This window comes from Poecilia formosa, unplaced genomic scaffold (genome assembly GCF_000485575.1).
Source record: "Poecilia formosa unplaced genomic scaffold, Poecilia_formosa-5.1.2 Scaffold140, whole genome shotgun sequence".
Lineage (NCBI taxonomy): Eukaryota > Metazoa > Chordata > Actinopteri > Cyprinodontiformes > Poeciliidae > Poecilia > Poecilia formosa.
The window spans coordinates 1,041,211-1,060,647 of record NW_006800079.1 but is presented as its reverse complement, the minus strand read 5'-3'; the positions used below and the strand labels follow the sequence as shown (position 1 = coordinate 1,060,647).

General features: G+C 37.6%; 1 protein-coding gene across 2 annotated transcripts; it reads left to right on the top strand.

Annotated features, from left to right (window-relative positions):
• Positions 1–877: 877 nt before the first annotated feature.
• LOC103145331 (melanoregulin) lies at positions 878–18,826 on the top strand. Of its 2 annotated transcripts, none has more exons than XM_007562713.2 (5): positions 878–922; positions 12,332–12,587; positions 14,830–14,920; positions 15,182–15,348; positions 15,732–18,826. In XM_007562713.2, exons 2-5 carry the CDS (start codon positions 12,333–12,335, stop codon positions 15,807–15,809), a joined length of 591 nt encoding a protein of 196 aa, XP_007562775.1. In that variant the 5' UTR covers positions 878–922; position 12,332; the 3' UTR covers positions 15,810–18,826. The 2 variants fall into 2 exon arrangements, with proteins under 2 accessions (XP_007562775.1, XP_007562774.1); XM_007562712.2 differs by lacking the exon at positions 878–922 and adding an exon at positions 11,908–12,217.
• Positions 18,827–19,437: the final 611 nt, after the last annotated feature.

The following is a 19,437-nucleotide window of genomic DNA, read 5'->3' as shown; positions in this document are numbered from 1 at the left end:
AAGGCGGATGAAACATCTGCCTTCCATCTTACTTAAAATGTAAATGGTTGTGTTGGGATTGGTTAGGGCTGCACTGCTAATGAGGCACATTGCGGTGATAGATGAAGCTTTAATTTTGAAGAGAAATTGAACTACAGGCCTGGGAATCATTAGTTAGACTGCGTGACACCCTTCCCATCTATCTGTGCCTCACCATCCTCCCCTTCAGCTCTTCTTGTCCGTTCTGCCACCTTGGTTTACCATTACTCAGACCCCATGTCCCGGCTTGGCCGTTTGTCAATCTGTTGCTTCCTCCCACTATCCTTCCATTTACCACGCTTTGCACACTACTACTCGGTTCAAAACACCTCTTTGCTCTCCTAGCATTTCCTCTCATTTATCTCCTTCTTGGTTGCAAACTTTTGACAGCTAATTTAAAGTATTAGAACTTTTCTATCTGGTTTGAGTTGCAATGAGTACAGTTTCTGCAAACTGTACTAAAATTGTGAAATCTTTACTTGCCTTGTCACTTTGACCAGCGGAGGCTCAGTGTTTAGAAAGGAGGCATGACAACAAAATGCAGTCAAGGTGGATTTATTCAGAGCTGCATGTTATCATTACACAGTGAGACAAAGAAGTTCCCCGCGGTAATTTCACCACGTATACCAAATAAAGGGGTTTTCAAAAACAAAACAAGAATAAATATTAATTACACAAACCTAACATGAAAACAATAAATGGTTCCGGTAAATATTTACATGCATGCAAATCATTAGAACTAAGCTAATATAAGGTCAATCAAAGAATAACTTTAACTTAATATAACTCCTCAGAGCATTACCCCTCCAAAATGAAAATGGTATGCTCCAGGAGCATTTCTGCAGCAGCTGGAGCATTTTCTCCCTTTGCTGCTCCAACCTGCTGAGGGGACACACTAGGAAAGGTAAGCACTCAAACAATTAGCAAACTCAAATTAAGCAAATAGGAGTTATAAGAAAGAAACTGACATTTCCCCCCACATTCTTCCTGTACGGGAAGGATAGCTATGCTCTGCCTGAAAGAATGTTCAACTAAATGTCAAAATGCAACTGAGATAAAGAACTGAAACGGGAAACATTTGGTATGAAAATAAATTAAACACAACATAATATCAATAATCATTTATTAGTGACGGAACCCCTGGTCTCCATCACAGAGATATTGAAGCAATAGAAATGGAAACTTTGGGACTTTGGGAAACACTGGGCATTCTGCATAAATACAACCAAAACAAACACAAGTCTAGCACTAGTGGAAGAAATGCTGCATGGTCTTTACGAAAGAGAAATCCTACAACCGCTAAAATCTAATGGCACTCCATGTTTGTCTGCCATTTTGTTTTAAATATTTTCTGCCCCATTTTATGGCCACAGAGCTCAGAAATTGTATTGCTTTCAGATTAGAGCTGATTTTGTTTTCAAGCTATAAGAGGTGTATTTGTGTTTATAGTTTCAGCTTTGGAAACCACTTCAACTTATGTTATGTAATTTGTAACATAACGTATTATAAGTAATGTTCTCCTTCAACAAAGAGTGGACAGAAACTTGGTGAAAAGCAGCCGTAGTCTGAATAAAAGAAAACGACCTCAGAACATTTGATCAAGACCACTTAAAACAGCTGCTATTATTATTATTATTATTATTATTATTAACAACAACAATAATAATAATAATAATACATGGTTTAAAATGTTTGCAAATTTTTGTATGCATCATAATTTACTTCTCATCAAAAAGAAAAAGAAAATGGCAAAATGAAAATCCAAGTATGGATCAGGTAACTGATTAACATTATAAATAACACACAAGAGTAACTGCATCAATATTCTGTTCTTTATAAGTTTTATTGTTTCTTCCCCTCATTAATACTTTCCTGCCTTGTTCTTACCTCCAGCATCAACATTTCTCACTTGGCATCGAACACACTCTCTTTCATGCTGTCTACTTTCTTTTTCCTCCTCCTACTATACATAATCCCCCCCATCATCAGGCCATCCTGTCAGGGCGATCCCTCCCACTCTTTCACTTTTATATCCCTCTTAATCTCACCTGTCCTCTGTCTTTTTTTTTCCTGACTCTGTAGCACCACCCTGTCACCCTACTCTAATGTTATATATATATATTCCCCCTGTTTATCCATCATCCTCTCTTAAATCAGAATGATCAGCCCTTTGTCTCTGTCTGCATCTCATGCAGACAGTTTGTTTACTCACCCTCTTCTCTAATAGAAAATGTGTCATCATCTTTCTCAAAGTTAAATTCATTACTTTTCGCGTCTTCCTCAACTGCGATTTGCACTTTGTCTCAGTCGTCCGTTCTAGGGATCCCAAAATAAACTCTTGCCAAAGTGGCCATATGAACACATATGGGGCCACTTTGGCATATGTGTGCATATCCCAAATATGCATATGCACACATAGATCAACCTAGATCAACCTACGTCTAGGTTGATGTAGATATTGCATGGGAGTTTATTCCTCTTGGTCAACCCGTTTCCCACCTCCTACTGTTTCTCATGTTCCCTCCCTCAATGCATCTTCCTCTTCCTCTCCTTAGCGTTATACATGAGTCTGCTGTGAATGAATGATTCGTTTAAACAGGCAGTCTGTATGCATGGAGGCTCTCTAAACTGTACTGATGTGTGTATTTCAGTGACAACCAGCTGTTGTCCTGTGTGTGTGTGCACCTGTGTGGTCCTGTCTTGGCAAATCCTTCACGCGATGAGTGTGTGCAGACAAGAATTTGCATAACTCATTCCTGGTTTGCAACATTCATCTTATCTTTATTTGTCAAACTAAACTGCTTACAGTGCCATCACAAATGTTATGCCAACCCCACAGATTTCTTCTGTTTTTGCTTGTTTCTTTCTTTAATATTTCAGATCATCAAGCAAGTTTTAATATGAAAGTTAAAACGTGAATATAAAAAAGGCAGTTTTCAAATGCTGATTGAAAACTGTGTGAAAAAGTAATTGACCCCTACATCTAGTAACTGCTTGTGCAACAACTTCCATCAAGCATTTGCAATATTTGGACATGAGTTTTGTCTCAGTATTTTTTAACTATTCAAAAGAGAACTTGATTGTGTGATTTGAATCAGGGGCTCCCAAACTTTCCCAGCATTAGCTTCTGTGTATGGATAAGGTATTGACCCGCGGATAAAGGCGTTCGGGTCATTTCGGTCTCTAGATGGAACTAATAGGAAAAGTCTTCGTTGTTCTGCAAAGAAGAAATTCAGGTGTTCAAAATTTGTATGGTAGAGGCATATTCTGAATACTCTGAATTTAAATTGATGTATTTTGCAAAACTATGATGGAAACATTTTTCTCGCATGACAAGAGTCATGGATCAATGTTATTATTGGCAAAAACCACAAGGACGAAGACAGGAAGTAGTCTTCTTCTGCCAAACACAATTTGGTGTTTTTTTTTTCGACATTAGCAGAACATGTACACAAAGATTTGCTCCTACTTGTATTAGAAATGCAGCTAATGTAGAGATATGGACTGAATTAGCAAATACGTTGTAAATCAAACCTATCAGCCTGCAGACTGATTTGATTATTATTCATTTTATTCACATTTTTGCCAATGTTACAATTCTTCTTCTTATTATTATTACTAAACTTAATTTTATTTTCTGTTTTATCAGTTATCTACCTGTGAGGTTTTGTTTGTTGTGAAGCACTTTGGTCAGCTGAGGCTGTTGCAAATGTGTTGTATAAATAAACTTTGACTTGACTTGACTATTTGGCAGAAATTCCGAGTTGAATTGTTCTTGTCTTAAATTTTGAAAAGAAACCTGTTGGGCTGGGCTTCTGCTCCTCATCCACCCCTAAGAATCGTCTTAATACTAATGGATAGAATCCTTCCAATTTTATAGTTGATAAATGTAAAAATTAATAGTTTTTGTTTAAAACGGACTGATCCGAAAAGCAAACACTCACAAGCAGAACATGCTGTCTTCAAAGAAGCTTTAAACCTAACGGTCTGTAAAATTCATTTTCAGTTACTTTTATGGTTCTTTTTCCTGTTGTACTGATCCTCTTTTTCTAAAAACAAATGAGCCAGGTACTGTCTACATCACGGGCAAACAACCTGAGTGATTTCTAGGTGTAGTCTGACCCTGAGCGTGCGCCACCAGCAGTTCAGCAGCATGAGAAATGATGACACACAGACGGATGCAGGAACATTACGGGCTAGAGGGCACTTTCTCCTCTGAGGACAATCAGGAAAAGGCTCAAACATATGTTACCTTCAGAGCGTGCACATCCACACCTGATTACCTAAGCACTATCCATCTTCTGCAGAGTGTGTGTTTGTGTTACCAGAACTGTGAGTGTGGGCACTGAATGAGTCCACCACACCAGAGGAGCCAAAAGAAGAAAACACAGGGAAAAAAAAAAGACAAGAAGAGGAAAATGATTAAATAGCAGCTAAAGAAAAGAAACTTTCACATTTGATACAGAAGGGAAGATTTCCAGCTTGAGAGCATGCTTGTATGCTTCATTTGTGTGTGCAGCCACCCACACTCACCCACTCTCATCCAAATACTTCCATAAACAGTGAGAAGACCTTTGATATTCAGCTTCCATCATTTACAATCCACTGAATATTATTAGACTTGAACTGTTAACTGCATGTTTGACTTACTTTTAATGCTCAACATAAATTTAATGTCTGAAACTGTTTCAGAGTCTAATTTTAGTACTTGACTATGAAGTGATATTTGTCTGGGTGGACTTCACAGCTTCACCTGTGTTTCCATCTAACATGAAGTTTGAAAGGTTAAAAAAATGGATGAGAGAAAACAAGCTAAATCTTTTTTTTTTTTTTTTTTTTTTTTTTACAATCTCCGATTCTTATATTTCTTCTGGACTATTCAACAGTGCCATCTAGAGATACAGGAGGGTATAACAACTGGGAACCGCTTCAGGTTCCATCTCTGGAAACTAACTGAAATAACAGAGAAAATGGTTTTCCTTTCATGCTTGATTGGAGATAATTAAAATACTTCAGCCTTTAGCTTGTTGAAATAAAATGTGAGACATCCACAGCTGTCATCCAGAATTATGTCACTTTATATGTTGCAATGTCTGAACGTATGACGAATCATAGTGAGTAGCACCTCAACCACAGGGTTTTTGTAACTATATACAACTTCATATCACAATCTTTGGAGGATTTCTGGCCACTGTTGTTGGGAGAAATGGTGGAGCTTGTTTAAATCAGTTGTCTTCCTGTCACACTTCCAGTTTTGAGGCCCAGTCTATGATTTTGAAAAGGTTTGGGAAGTTTTTCCATAAACGTAATGTTTCTTTTCTGATTTAATCAGTTTTGATGTGCCTGGGATCTATATTCTGTCAGAGGAACAAATTGTGTGCAAATTTGAATCTTTTGCTCCATTGTTGTAAGAAAGGAAATTGGTTGGGATGATGATAATGTCAACACAGGAACCAAAAAGGTTGAAAACACTCAGAAACTGGAGGACAGTTGAACACCAGTGTTGGTGTCTAAAGTAAAAAAAAGAAAGAAGTTTAAAATTAACATAGCTTTCAGAGGGGAAAAGTGAAAGGTTCAGAAATGACAACTTTAACCACAAACGAAAAATTACAGCGGCCTATCTGGACAAAACAAATGCCTTCTGGGGCAAAGATTTATGATTTGAGGAAAGAGAGAGGGGGGTATTTGGCCACTATATAAATAAGTATGCTTTTTCAGAGTCAAACTAAGGATTTAGCCTCTTTAAGAAAATAGTTTTTAGGAAAACAGTTACCTCATAAAGCAAGAAAGAGGAGCCTCGTTCTGAGCTGCCAAGATGACATCATGGAACCAAAGAAGGTGCCGAGTGGAAGCCTGCAAATTTGATCATGGAGTTCACAGCTGCCAGACATCTCTTGTTCAGAGAGGTTAAGTACATTGGTGGTATGTAGGCATGAGCCAAGATTAAATGAAGCCTTAAGCACAATTTGAGTTGGGGCACTTCTTCCTGTTAAAAACATCACCTCCACCAGCAGTGTTTCCATAGAGATTTGGCGAAGTCTGGGAGTTCACTAAATCTATGAACTCTCTTCTTCTCTATGCACTTCAGCAAAACCTGTTGAATGTGTTTTTATAGGGAGATATACTATTGAGGACCCCAACCTTAAAACTATTGGACATTTGCTAACTAAACTTAGGCTCAGAACTGATCAATTTAAATCAGATTCTTGTCTTGGGGGGAGGGGGGGTGACCTCAGTTCAATGTGAAAAAGATATGGTTCAAATAAATCATAATCAAAGGCCAAAATTAATATGAAATATATGCCAATGATGAGTTTTTATCAATTTTAGGTCATCAAGCTGTAAGATTTATTTGCCCACAGATCTCGCACAGACAAGCATCTACAGTTCAGAGTTGCATATACAGTCATGGACAGAGATCCTCCTTGTTTCCGGGGTACATTACCACGATATTGGCTATTTCCTGTGTTGAAGACGAGCGAACAGAGAAGCAGATGGCTTTCACACCTCTTACCGATGGTCTCTGACTGGCATGATTGCTGTGGAGTCTCTGTTAGCTTCTCTTACTATATCCTGTGATATTCCTATCACTCTCTATCACTCCACTTCCTTTGCTTGCTTTGTGGTTTCTCAGTTCTGCTGGTGTGGTCTTCAGGGAAGTAAGTAAATAAATAAATAAAAAGACAGAGTGTTATTTTCATAGTTGTCTCATGTGGAGAACGCAGGGTCAACCATTAGAGCGAGCGTGCGAAGCAGGAAGCGGAGGGAGTACGTCTTGACTTGTAAGGTTCAAGAGGACACAGTCATTCATGGAGGGGAAAAAGAGCAGCCGCCTCCAAAGGTTACAATAAGAAAGAGGAGCGGAAAACCTTTCTGATGTAAATCCAAAATAAATAAAGAAGGGATTCATTTTCTGACATGTTGCACATTTTAATCTGCGACACGCTTTAAAAAAGAAGTGAGAAGGTCCATCCTTGAAAAGCTAATGTCAAAATAAATATGTTTTTGAGTTCTGGAGTAGAAAATAAAACTTATGTTTTGACACGGGCACTGCACTCAGTTTCTTAAAGGCTGAGCAATGAAGACATTACGCAAAAATAACAAGCAGCATGTAAAATCCTTAAGGATATATGTTATTTTTAAAGTGAGCTTATGCACAACTGTACAAATGCTTCACCTGCAAATGTGTTCCTGTAGCAGTCAGTTAGGATTCTTGATGCCAAGCATACCAATTTTTCAGTGGTCGAAGCCACAGGTGATCAATCTTAGATATTTTTGAATCAGTTTGAACTCTATTATAGATGTTTACACTAAAATACTTTTGCATCAGGTGCTTACAGACTTTCATTTCTTTTCCAAATCTAAGGAAGGATTAAAAAATAAAATATTTAGACGTGATTTCTTCTTTTTTTCACCTAGAATCCAATCTGTTGCTCAAATTATTAATTTTGATGTTGATGTAGCTCCCTGATGTTCCAAAGGATGCAGTGGAGGCACAAACAAACACTATTTTGTCCATGATTTATACTACAACTTCCTGGACTACAAAAAGAGGGGATGTCCAGTGTCCAGCAGGCAATATACATTTGATTTATTAATACTGGGCTGTTGTATGGCAGTAAACTACATTCCTTTTGAGGACCTTTGGTTCTCGTTAGGGAACGGGAGGAACCTATGAGCTTGTGTTGTGCCTACTGAGGTGTGTTATTAGTCCTTGGAGGAGGATGGCAAAAATATGGCTGCTCTGCTTCCTGATCTTTGTATTTCTCCTTCCAACCACCTTACACATTTCACACGGCTCTTATATTCCCTCCTTCTGCTACACTCTCCTGTTCCCAACATATAATCATGAACGTCTTTTGTGATCAGGCAGCGTGTCAACCTGGGCTCAGATTTGTTAATGATCACCGGCTGCAATTATCAGGAGCTGCGGCGATGGCGCCATCTTCATTGATTACTGGTGACAGTTAAGAAGCACGGCATAATTCCCATTGATCATCTGTGACGGAGTGAAAAAAAATGGCGTCATCTCCATCGATTTGCAATAAAAGCATGTGACAAAAGTGTGTTACTTGCTCAGAGGAGAAGGGCCTTTTGTACACAGTTCTATTCATCATGTAAATGTGTGTGGTGCAAATGAAAAATTTCACACGAAGGAGAGTAAAAACAAGACGGACGCAGATGGGAAAAGTCTTATTTCATTGAAAAGCAAATTATGTTTGCCACAGATGTTCAATCAAAGCGGTGCAGGCGAGTCAGATAAATCATTCTTACAATAATCTTAAATTAAATTGAAAAATTTTCCTCTGAGCTCATTTGTAGATCACCAAAAGGTTTGCCGAATATAAACACAAACTGATGCAGTCCCTTGGAAAATCATAAATATCCACTGAACTTTTACGTGTTTTGTCACATAAGAACCACAAATCATAGTTTATTATATACGGTGGTATAGTACATGAATTTATTTGTGTTAACGTGTTGTCAACAGTTCAGCACGGCTGCTGCCGAAAGAAAGTTTTCCATCAACAACTTCTCGACGCAGCTTTACTTTTGTACAAAAACAAAAAAAGTGAACCTTTTGACTTGTTTTGAACAATTGAGGTTAGCTTTAAATGGTAAAATCAAAGACTTTTTTGTCCTGTCCACTTACTTAGATTGCATTTTATTTCTCATTAACTTGTTGTTTCTCTCTCCTTTGTTGACTTTTTATAAAAATTCGGTCAAACATGGTTCCTTCGTCTTCCTCCGTCTTAATTCCAGTTTATGATTTAAATACTCCTGGTTCTTTTCTTCCTGCTACCTTGATGAGACATAAGAACTCCCAGAAATAGATGGATGAGTTGGAGATAACCAAACCAGCCAGACTTCACTGTGAATTATAATCGCCTCCAATCTGTGTCTCTGAAACTCTGCCCAGTTTTTATCACCATCCGTGTGTGTGTGTGTGTGTGTGTGTGTGTTCGAGGAAACTGAGCCCTTCAAGTCACGTGCGCTGTATCTTTTTATGAACTCATGAATGTGAGCGATGAGGTCCTCTCCCTTAGGGGATCAGTATATGAGCATACGTCCAGCTGCTACTTATTATTCTCCTGGCCCCTACAGGGTCTGACCCGTCTCTCTTTTCTGTCAAAGTTTCATGTGTGTTGGAATATAATTTTGTTTACCGTGTTGCTCTCACAGACGCACACACATACACAAGCTATTAGACAACAGCCATCAGGGTGAGCAGCCCATCACTCACCCTCACATAAGGTATTCAGCTGCATTATATCAATGTCACATTGTCATTGACCAAATGTGTGGCTGAGTGTATGTGTCTATAAAAGTGTAGTGGAGCCAGCAGCAGCCTCCAAGGCAACAGAGAGAAAATACACCCTGAAAAGCTCATGTGGAATAAAAACGAGGAGATCAAAAATCTGTACATTTGCTCACCAGAAAGGTTTTTGTCTGTGCAAACTTGCTCTGACCCAAAGAAAATCAGATTTTGTTTTGGAATAGGCTTAAAAATTTCTAATCCAAATTTTGTTTTGTTTGTATGTTTCTTTTCCTCAAAACAGTAGAGGTCAAGAAAATATTCAATCTTAGCAATTGAAGCTTTTGAAGAGGTCCTTAAAAGCCTTTGTTGAAATGTGTTGAACAGGTTTATAGCATGCAAACGACAGTCAAAGAATCTGAAGGTTTACTGCATAATGACAAATTATAGCTATGCAATCAAGTTCTCATGCCTAAACATGTTAACATGTTGTATTGCAGAAATGTTACACTTCAATGCAGGAGTTTTACAGAAAGTTATTTGGATGTAAATAAATCCTGTGGATTAAAGGAACCAATGCAATCAGTGGTGGTTTGGCAGCAGGCTGACCCCACTCAACAATGCTGATACAAAGTCTCTTAATGTTATTTGGATACCAACATTAAAACTTAGACTGAATCTAAAACACAGAAATGATTTCATAACTTTTTCAAAAACTAAATGAGCATACATCAAATTCAAAATAATTACAAATAAAGGTCTGCTTGTCTGCTCTCTGTGTGTCTTCAACAGGATTAATACAGCCCTATATTAAGGCTGATAAGATTCTTGAAATAACAGGTTTCTGTGGTTGAGTATATGCAATTTATTTGACATAAATCAGGAAAAATTCAAAACAAAAAGAAAGGGGACTGCATAAGTGAGCTGTGTATTCTCTACAATGAAGCAGCAGCGCCATCTCTTGTTGAGAATTGGTACAACTTTTATGTCATGTCTGTAAAAGATGTTCCATATTTTTCTTGTATACAAAATTAAATAGTTCTTATTTCTTTATAGATTTAAATGTGCAACGTGTGAGATTAAGAAAGATGTTAACAAAGGACACGTTCTATGTCTTTGTATTGTATTGTGCATAAACTTTGTGTAGCTGGGAGCAGACATGCCAGAAATACAAAAAAAAAAGAAAAAAAAGAAAAAGGAAGGAATTTTGCTGAGAAAACCCAAAACTTTGAACTATTAGCACTACTGTTAAAACAAACTCGCAGGAAGAAGAAACTGGGATTTATGAATATCTTTATTGCTTGAACAAAACTTATAAATAAATGTCATGTGAAGTTAAAAGAAAGCCTATCATGACACTGTTTGTGTTCTTGTCACCGAAAAGTATTCCTATTGAAGTTTTTATTGTGATTGATGTAATTCGGCATATGTTCTAGCTATGATATGGGACATACATAATACCTAATAAAACACCGCTATCAGAACAACCTACCGAACAAAACCAATATTAAAAGTTCAATTTGTCTGAACCAGATTCAATTGCAGTTTTGTTCATTAAACAAAAGCATGAATAAGGTCACCAGCTCTGACTGAAAACCTGCAGACACTCCCATTTAAACCTTAAACAGCCTAAAACACAGCAGGCTCATAATCCTACACATCTCAACTAAACATCTAAACTAAATTCTTTCTTTTTTTTTTACCTGGTTTAAGTGTGCAACATCCCACAGAGTATTTTCTCGTGTAGAATCTCTCACTACTCTGCCTGAAGGGAAAACATGCATTTCATTTTGACAAGTCTGCTGGCCTGTGCTGTGTTATGCTATCACGCCTACATTTATCCTCCTTATGGATGCTTCTGTAATACGAAAACCCTCAGACACTGTCCCGGTTTGTAAATAGGGATTTTTTATTTTTTTTTTTCTAAAATTGTGTGGTTGAGTGTAGTACACAGGAGGAGTTTAACAGCAAACACAGCCATGCCTCTTCAATCAAAATGCCTGAAGTCCTTTTAGTTGTGCTGCCTGAGGAAACAAAAGGGATCAAAATGCTGTGCAGTCCTCGGCGGAGCCGCTCAAGCAGGCGGCGCCGTCACGACACACTGTGGCCACGCCACACTATGGTGGTCAAACTTTCCTTTTCTGCTCCCAAGCTAAAATAGTTTAGCATAACTTTTCTTGGCTTTAGTAATCGTCATCTTCACCTCCTTAACCTCTTCTCCAAATGCTAAATGTTCATGTTGTCCAAACAGACCATCTTAAAGCTTTTATCAACGCTTAAAAAGTAGCCAAATTAGAAGATGCGGAGACTCCATGGAATTGTCAATATGCTTAAAACATGAAAAAACCCCATCTAATTTTACTTCAGTGCTCCTTTATCTCTTGCAGGTTGCTCTTAAACAATCATGCTTTGAAAGCATTTTTGAGAAAATAGGTTTTACACTAAAAATAGTGTGGCAGGCAACAATAACAATCCCAGCAACCTGCGTCTCTGCCCCTCCATTCTGTGTCATCAGGAGTTGCTGAATAAAGGTGCCATTCATTCCTGAACCGTCCAATGCTCTGGTGTGTTTGTGTGTTGTTGTTGTTGTCCCCTGTTCCTGTTCACGTGGATAATGTAATTGGCAGACAGCTCTCGTTCAGGCCGGGTTAGGCCCTTTCTCAGGCCAGGGTAGAAGGAGGAATGCAATGAGTGTGGAGGACGTGGCCTGGATTTTTTTGCTCCGGGCTATTTGAAAATGTGGACTTTGCCATTTGGAAATATTTAAATTCAAAGAGTCTGGAAGAACTCTGCGACCAAAACCCTGATTGTTTTTTAAGGGATAAACGGCTGTTGTTTGTCTGCTGAAAGCTTTTGAAGAGTAGGAATGGGTGCTAATTTTACCCTCTGCTGCTGCCACTACTATCTGGTGCAGAACAGAGAGGAGAAGAAGGCTATCCTGCGGTAAGAGAAGCTGACAAATATAACTGCACGAATGTTCAGTTTACAGTCGAAAAGGAGTAAAAAAGAAGGAAAATGGATAATCCTCTAAATCACTTTCTTCCATTTTTCCTACAGCATGAGGACCACTTCAGGGCGCAGATCGCCTCAGCAGATATCCAGTGATTCCAGTGACAGCGAGACAGAGGAGGAAAGCCTCTTCGGACCGCAGTGTTTGGAGAAAAACCCAAAGGACAAACAGCAGAGTCAAAGATTAACAGTGGATCCGTGGGTTTATTCCAACAGAGCAGACGGGTCTCTGATCAGATGTGGATCAGACAGAGAGCTGCAGGCCTTCATCAGCATGAGAGACCAGGCTGATAAGGCGACAGAGGTAATGGACTGCATGTGGCACACATTGGCACAACATATCCATATTTAAAGAAAGAGAGAAGCAAACGGAGATTAAGTTAGTTGATGTGAGAATGTAGAGAATAGAAATAAATGTAGACAAATGATGTCGGAGAGACACCTGAAGGTAAAAACTGAGTTTTATTGTAAAATAAAACTCTGTTTTTTTCTTATTTTAACCTGTCAGAAACGGTGTTCTCTCTCGATTAACATAATATGATCATTTGGAAATGTTTAACCAGTGAACCCTTGTTGAACGTTGAATAAAATGAACATCCATTTAGGATCAACCTTTGATAAACATTAAATATGCTTTTGTAATTATCTAAATGTTCAATATAACATTGAATGTTTTCTCTGGTAATTTTATATTCAAAGCAGAAAACATAAGGACTTCATCCTTACATTTGTGGAGTGCACAAGTAATCAACAAAATTTCCCACCTGAAGTTTAGATATTTGGAGCTCTTAGAATAACACATCCCCTACAATACAACACAATGACATTAGTGTTTATCAATTTGTATCATAAAATTTTTGGAAAAGTTGTCAGGGGTGGGAATAATTTTGCGAGGTTCTGTAAATATGTGAAATCCACCGAACAGAAAAGGGACAGGCTCAAATGAAGAGCTTTCTTAGATGCTCATGAGGAAATCCATATTTAGTCTGTTGTCAGGAATTCTCTCTCTCTGTCTAATGAAATAACTCAATAAGATCAGAGAGTGCTGCACAGGTGACTCTCAAAGAGGTCTTTGATTCTCCATCACGCTGACTTAGATTAGTAAATGACTTTGACTAGATTCTATGATAATTTAATATCAGAATCATCTAATTTACAAAGAAGTAACAGCGTTGCCAATGCTCTGTGTTTAAAACATGAAGGCATGTTTTAAACGTCAGATTTAAAACATGCCTTCATTTTGAATTTGTTTCTGACATAAGTGCTAACAGGTGAAAGACAATTTACGATTTGGTTCTGAGTGAGATGATTCTGCAGCTGTTGCAGTATTGATAGATGAACCAAGTCTGTACGTCTGGTGACAAGGACATACCAAGCTTTATTTATAAAAAATATACATGTAATTACTAAATTCAATCTAATGTGAGACTGTTTTGATTCAACACTCTCTAATCTAGTCAAATGTGTTCGCACATTTTGTATTTGTATTTTTCAATTCAATTCCAGTTTATTTCATCAGGGATAACACTTTAAACAATGTTACATGCTGAAAACAAAGTAACAGTTGTTTTGTAGGTTTTTTAGCCACAGGCAAATGTGCAAACTCAGTCACTTTTTTGGATATGAAACGATCCTTATGATTGTAATCCAGTAGCTAAAAACATGCAGTTATTGTCAATAAACTGGAATATTAATGAAGTGCTTACTTTAGTAACTCTGTTCACCAACTGAAACAGATTCTATAAATCATTTCTACACTGACTGATGCTTTTATGTCTTTTTATGTTGTTATATATTTGTGAGAACAAAAATGAGTTTTAAGCATCATTGCTGAGCTTCTCTTTGTCACCCTGAAGGTGAAACTTACTGTTAAAACTGCAAATCCGTTGTTTCCTCATAAAGCTGGGACTGAGGCTAATTCTCCGCTGAGCAGCTCACATTTTTCAGTCCATCTGTGTGACGGTGTTCAACATGTGATTGTGTTTGTGTTGAGAACAACAGGCTGCAGGACACACTGGGCACATTGTGATGATAAAACAATTCCTTAATGGAGAAGTGGGGCAGTTTGGTCAAAGAAAAAAATTACAAAAGCATCACGAGACTATTGTGAGACCATTTTACCATAAGGCCAGACTCGAAAAATCATCAGCAACTGCAAAAGACAACCACTGTTTTAAATCTATCATTAAAGTCTCCACTCAGGAAAATGTAAAAACCATTATCATGATTTAATTTCCAGAAATAAAATGAGGGAACCAAATTGGGATACTGGAACTCCATTCATGTGACCATGTGATGGAGCCATAGAAACAGACATGTTATTAAACTCACAAGACTCTGAAACTGAAACCACTCACTGGGATTTACTGTGAATATTTTCTCTATTTTCTCACAATTTTAAAACAAAATGTCATATTCCACAGAGGATTGTCGGACTGGTTCGTACCTTTATTTGCTTCTCCTGTCACTGTGCGGCCAAAAATGAGAAACAGACAAAAGAGCAAATCATAAACATGATTTCATATATGCTTCTTGTTTGTGTCCAGGAATGGGAGAAGCTGAATTATGACATCCACACACTGCGCTACGCCAGGCGAGAAGTCAGATCTCGATGGAAGAAAATCCTGCTACAGCTGGGTGAGACACAATGCACCTCTAAATTAGAATAATACGGGAATAAGCATTGAACACAATTCATGAAATACTTTAGCTACATCTCCCCTATGGAAGAAATAATCACATACATTGCTCAGTGTGATGTTGATCCATTCTCCCACAAAAGTGTTTAAGTTTAATTTCTAACTGTGGATTTCTTTAAAGCGAAAGCAGAGAAATCTTTTTCTTTTTCCACCAGTTCCTTTGAATAAGTGAATGTGGCCTCTCCCGGCGTCTCTGCAGGTTATCAGTGTGAGGTGGACTCCCTGCTGTGTGTGAACACACAGAGCCATTTCAGGCCAGATCAAGAACATTTTGGCAAAGCTGCTGACCTTTTGAAGCAGCTGCTGGATCACACCTCTCTGTTCCCTCCTAAAACAGAACATCATAACAGATACCTGTATGTCATGGTACGGACAGTTCATTTGTCTGCTTTCCTTTACTATAGTCATACAGCTTATAAAGCAAGCTTTTTTGTCATGTTATACCAACTCTGGCTGACTTTAAATCAACTTCAGCTGTATTCTTGTTCTAAGTGAGCCTTTTTTCTTCAAAGCATGCATCGTAAATCTTATAAAGAAACAGCAATTTGATCAATTTTCTATTGTTTCCTGAAGTTTCATGGTCACTATTGTTTCCCTCTATACATCAGATCCAATCACCTTTGAAGGCTATTCTCAGTCAATACATAAACAAGTCAGGTATTAGGGAGTGATGTTTTGTTTTTATTTGAATCAGCTGTTGTGGACTGTTTGTGGTGATTTTTTTTCATTTTCCTTTGTGTTTCGTTTAGGACCGCCTGGTGTCACTGGACAGTGCAGAGGACTTTATTAAACTGGCCAAACAAAAATATCCCAAGAAAGAAGGCTGAGAGGCAAAACAAGCAGGAACAAGGAGAAAAGTTGAAAAAGCATTTCAACTACGTCTGCACTGTTAAAAGACTGAAGTACAGGGTTGAGCAAACACTTTAAAATGTTTAATTTTTACTGCATGCTGCTTCTGAAGAGTCAGATATTTTACTATCTTTTAAGGCAGACTGAAAAATCTTCCCTATGCCTTTCAGACCTTAGATGATTTCCTCCATCTTATTCTTGTGAATAAAAATAATCCAATGCTACAGTGTTGCTCTGCAGCCCCGAAACAAGACTTTTTTCTGGATTTTATTCAAGGATACAATACAATATAAAATCCTAATAAAATACATAGCATTTTTAAATTCAGAAGCTTTAGCACTGTTTTCAACATATAGTATTTCTCATGACAAATTTAAAAGGTCACACGAAAGTTTTTCGGGGAAAAAAGTGGCATAGTCAGGAGTGATTCACTGTTTTTGTTTCATATAGTTGAGGTTATCAGTAAAAACAAAATTTCTTTTTGCCACTTTGAAAGAATCAGTATTGTCTCTTTGCTTCATTATGTGAACAATGATTTATAGCATTTTTTGATTTTGTCTTTATTTCTCAGCATAATACTATCTGAGCAAGTGCAGATTTTTTTTGTTTTGATTTACATAAACGGAGCTTAACAGTGAAAAAATTGAGGTTTTTTTTGCCATTTGTAAAACATTCATTTCAGTTTTTCAAACATTTTTTTTTAAATGCACACTCTTTAAATATTTAGATTGCATAAAATCAATTTATACAATTATCAACTGCTGATTTGTGTCAGTAGGGGGCAGCGTATGTTTACATCTCAGTGGGCTTGGCTGTTTAGTTGACTACTAGGACAATTAATGTAGTTTTCATTCAGAAATCAAACAAAAAAGAAAATAAATTACAATTTGAGTCCAAAACTAGCCCTGCATTTCAGACTGAAAAGTGTAAATAACAAAGTAAAGAGAAAATATTTTCAACCCCAGATAATTTAACTTCCTTTTGTAAATTACTGATGTGAGATAGATGCAAAATGTCTCATTGTGGCTTATAACCACAATAAGAAATTATCCAAAATTTTCTTAAAGATCTGCACATTTTTTTTCCCAGATAACTAATGGCAGAAATACACCATCACCAGCTTCACATGATCTCAGCCAGAGATCGTACAATACATGCTTGTCATGTGTGATGCACACATTCATGCTTGCTTGCACACATGTGCACCCAGAAAGAGAAAGTTTCGTCTGACCCAGATATTGTTCTCTCCAAGGCCCCTTCCCAAGTTTGGGAAACAGATGTGGAACTAAGTGAGGGGAAATGGAGGGGCTGGGGGAAGGGAGCCGGACGGGATGGAGGCACTGAAAGACATCGAACTGGATACACCTTTTTCTCATTAAACCTAAGAGAGTGCGTGTACACGTCTGTGTGTAATGCTTACATCATCCTTCAGACTTAATCTCATTCTCCTTACCCCCCCACCTCCCAACACCCCCCACAGTCCTCTAACTAAAGGAGTTTATCTTTTTTTTTTTTCCTTTGGACCTAAATATTGTCCAAATGATTAGAAGTCATTGCTGACAAACTGGCTGATTGATTTGTATAATGTTTAAAAGAGAACATAGAGACTATTGCAAGTTATTGGTACTGTCCAAAAGTCTGGAGTCATCCCTTCCCCTTTCTTCCTTTGCTTCCACCAAGCCTGATTTTTCAGTAATATTTCAAAGTGATTTTGATCACTTCTAGATTAAATCTTTTCTCGTTTTCTGTCCAGTTTATTGATTGAGGGAGAGGTGTTTTTCTTGTAAAATTATTAGTTAAAAAGACATGCCAAAAATCAGACACAGACAAACTTAAAATACAAAAAAATGTCTGGGGAAAATACCTAAACTAAAAAATAATAATTTCAACTGCAATTAATTGTGGTTTATTTAAGTATATCGTTTCTAAATCTGTTCCTGCTTACAGTCACAAAGTCAAATGATAAGTTTGAAAAAGCAGACTTGGTTCCGAGTGCGTGCTGTTTCTCAGTAAAACCTAATTTTGAGGAAAGGAAATAAGCACAGCCATGACACACAATATTATGGCTTTTATATATAAGTCATTGTCCAGAGTTTTTAGTAACACTGATTAATTATTTATACTGATAAATGTCAAAGCCTATGTAATGACACACTTTGTGGTTTGTCTTCAGGCATTTTTGTAACTACTTTGAGAGCAAATAATTATTATATTTGTATTTTTATACACATTGCAGCACATATAACACCTACTGGCAAAGATGTGTAAGAGGTTTTACACTTAATATCTCTTTAAAAAAAAGTTAAACCCAATTCAACCTTTAATTTGAGTACTGTGGTCAATTCAGTGTCCTTTGCCACACCTGGTTTAACTGCATATGTCAGCAGCAGCTTGTTGATGACTTATGGTGATAATTCAACAGTTTGGATTGGGTCAGCTAAAGCAGGAACCATCTATAACCTGTGGGACATTGGCCTTGAGGACCAGAGCTGTCCACCTCAGCTGTAGATTGTCCAGAGTCCTGGGTCCTCCATTATGAACCCTTTCATTTGCTCAACCTGCAAGTTTTCCAAAGCATTCAGGTCTGTTGGGTCGCATAGATTTTACTTTTAGAGAGATGCAGCAAACTACTTTAAAGATTGTCTTACTTTTTGGTCGTTTTTCCAGGGCTTCCTTTGTGTTTGCTTTTTTACATTTTTGTAGATCCCTTTGTGCTTTGTTTAGTTACTTCACTGTGTATTTATTTGGTGTCGTTTCAAAGCCCTTCTAAGATGACTGTTGCTCCCTCGTTTACCCTGTAGCCACAATCTGCCAGCAATGACTCATCGGTTTTGCAATCCAGTAATCACCTCTCCAGCATTTAAACCTTTATGTCCAGCCTTACCCTTTTCAGATCCAGTGGTTTTCAATGTCTGTTGCCATTCTCCTATCGTACAGGGTGTTTTCATGTGTTCACTGGAAGTTTATGATTTAATTAATATCAACTTTGACGTGATCCAACCACCTCCTGTCTGTGCTTTCAACTTCCACCACCATCAGTCTTATTGTAGTGGCTGAGATAGCCAAGGGAAAGCGTTAATTTCATGTCTGATGAACATTTTTCCATTTAAATTGACAAATAATATCCTGAGTCCAGAAGGTCCAAACCTCGACTCCACTGTGAATCTTTGAAGAGGTGCTGCGGGAGAATTTGTGCATCAGTTTTTCTCTCCCATCGTCGCTACAAGATATTGGCAATAAAAAGCGAATCAAAGCTAAAGCGAGTCAGATGAACTGTTGCACGAGCTTCTGTGTCATTTCATAATTATACTCAGAGAAAACACAAAGTTTATCAACCTAAAAAGTAAACTATTTTTAAAAATGCATTACTTACAGTTGAGAAAATGCTATTTTTATAATCTACAAATTGGGTCCAATGATGGCTACAAAGAATGTTGTCTTAGCATCTCGCATTTCAGCTGTATTCAGACAGTAATTAAGGTGTCATCGGTTTTACAACAGGATATAAATACAGATTCAGTGTCCGTTTATTTGTGTACTTTTTCCTTCTTTCCCCATTTTTAACTATCAAACCCCTTGTTTTCAGAAAAGTCCAGAAAAGCAAAG

Excerpts from the sequence above, each read along its gene's own strand:
- LOC103145331 (XM_007562712.2), top strand. The coding sequence starts at position 12,141 with ATGGGTGCTAATTTTACCCTCTGCTGCTGCCACTACTATCTGGTGCAG. Across the intron at positions 12,218-12,331 it reads GAGAAGAAGGCTATCCTGCG|CATGAGGACCACTTCAGGGC; the intron begins GTAAGAGAAGCT and ends TTTTTCCTACAG. Across the intron at positions 12,588-14,829 it reads AGGCTGATAAGGCGACAGAG|GAATGGGAGAAGCTGAATTA; the intron begins GTAATGGACTGC and ends GTTTGTGTCCAG.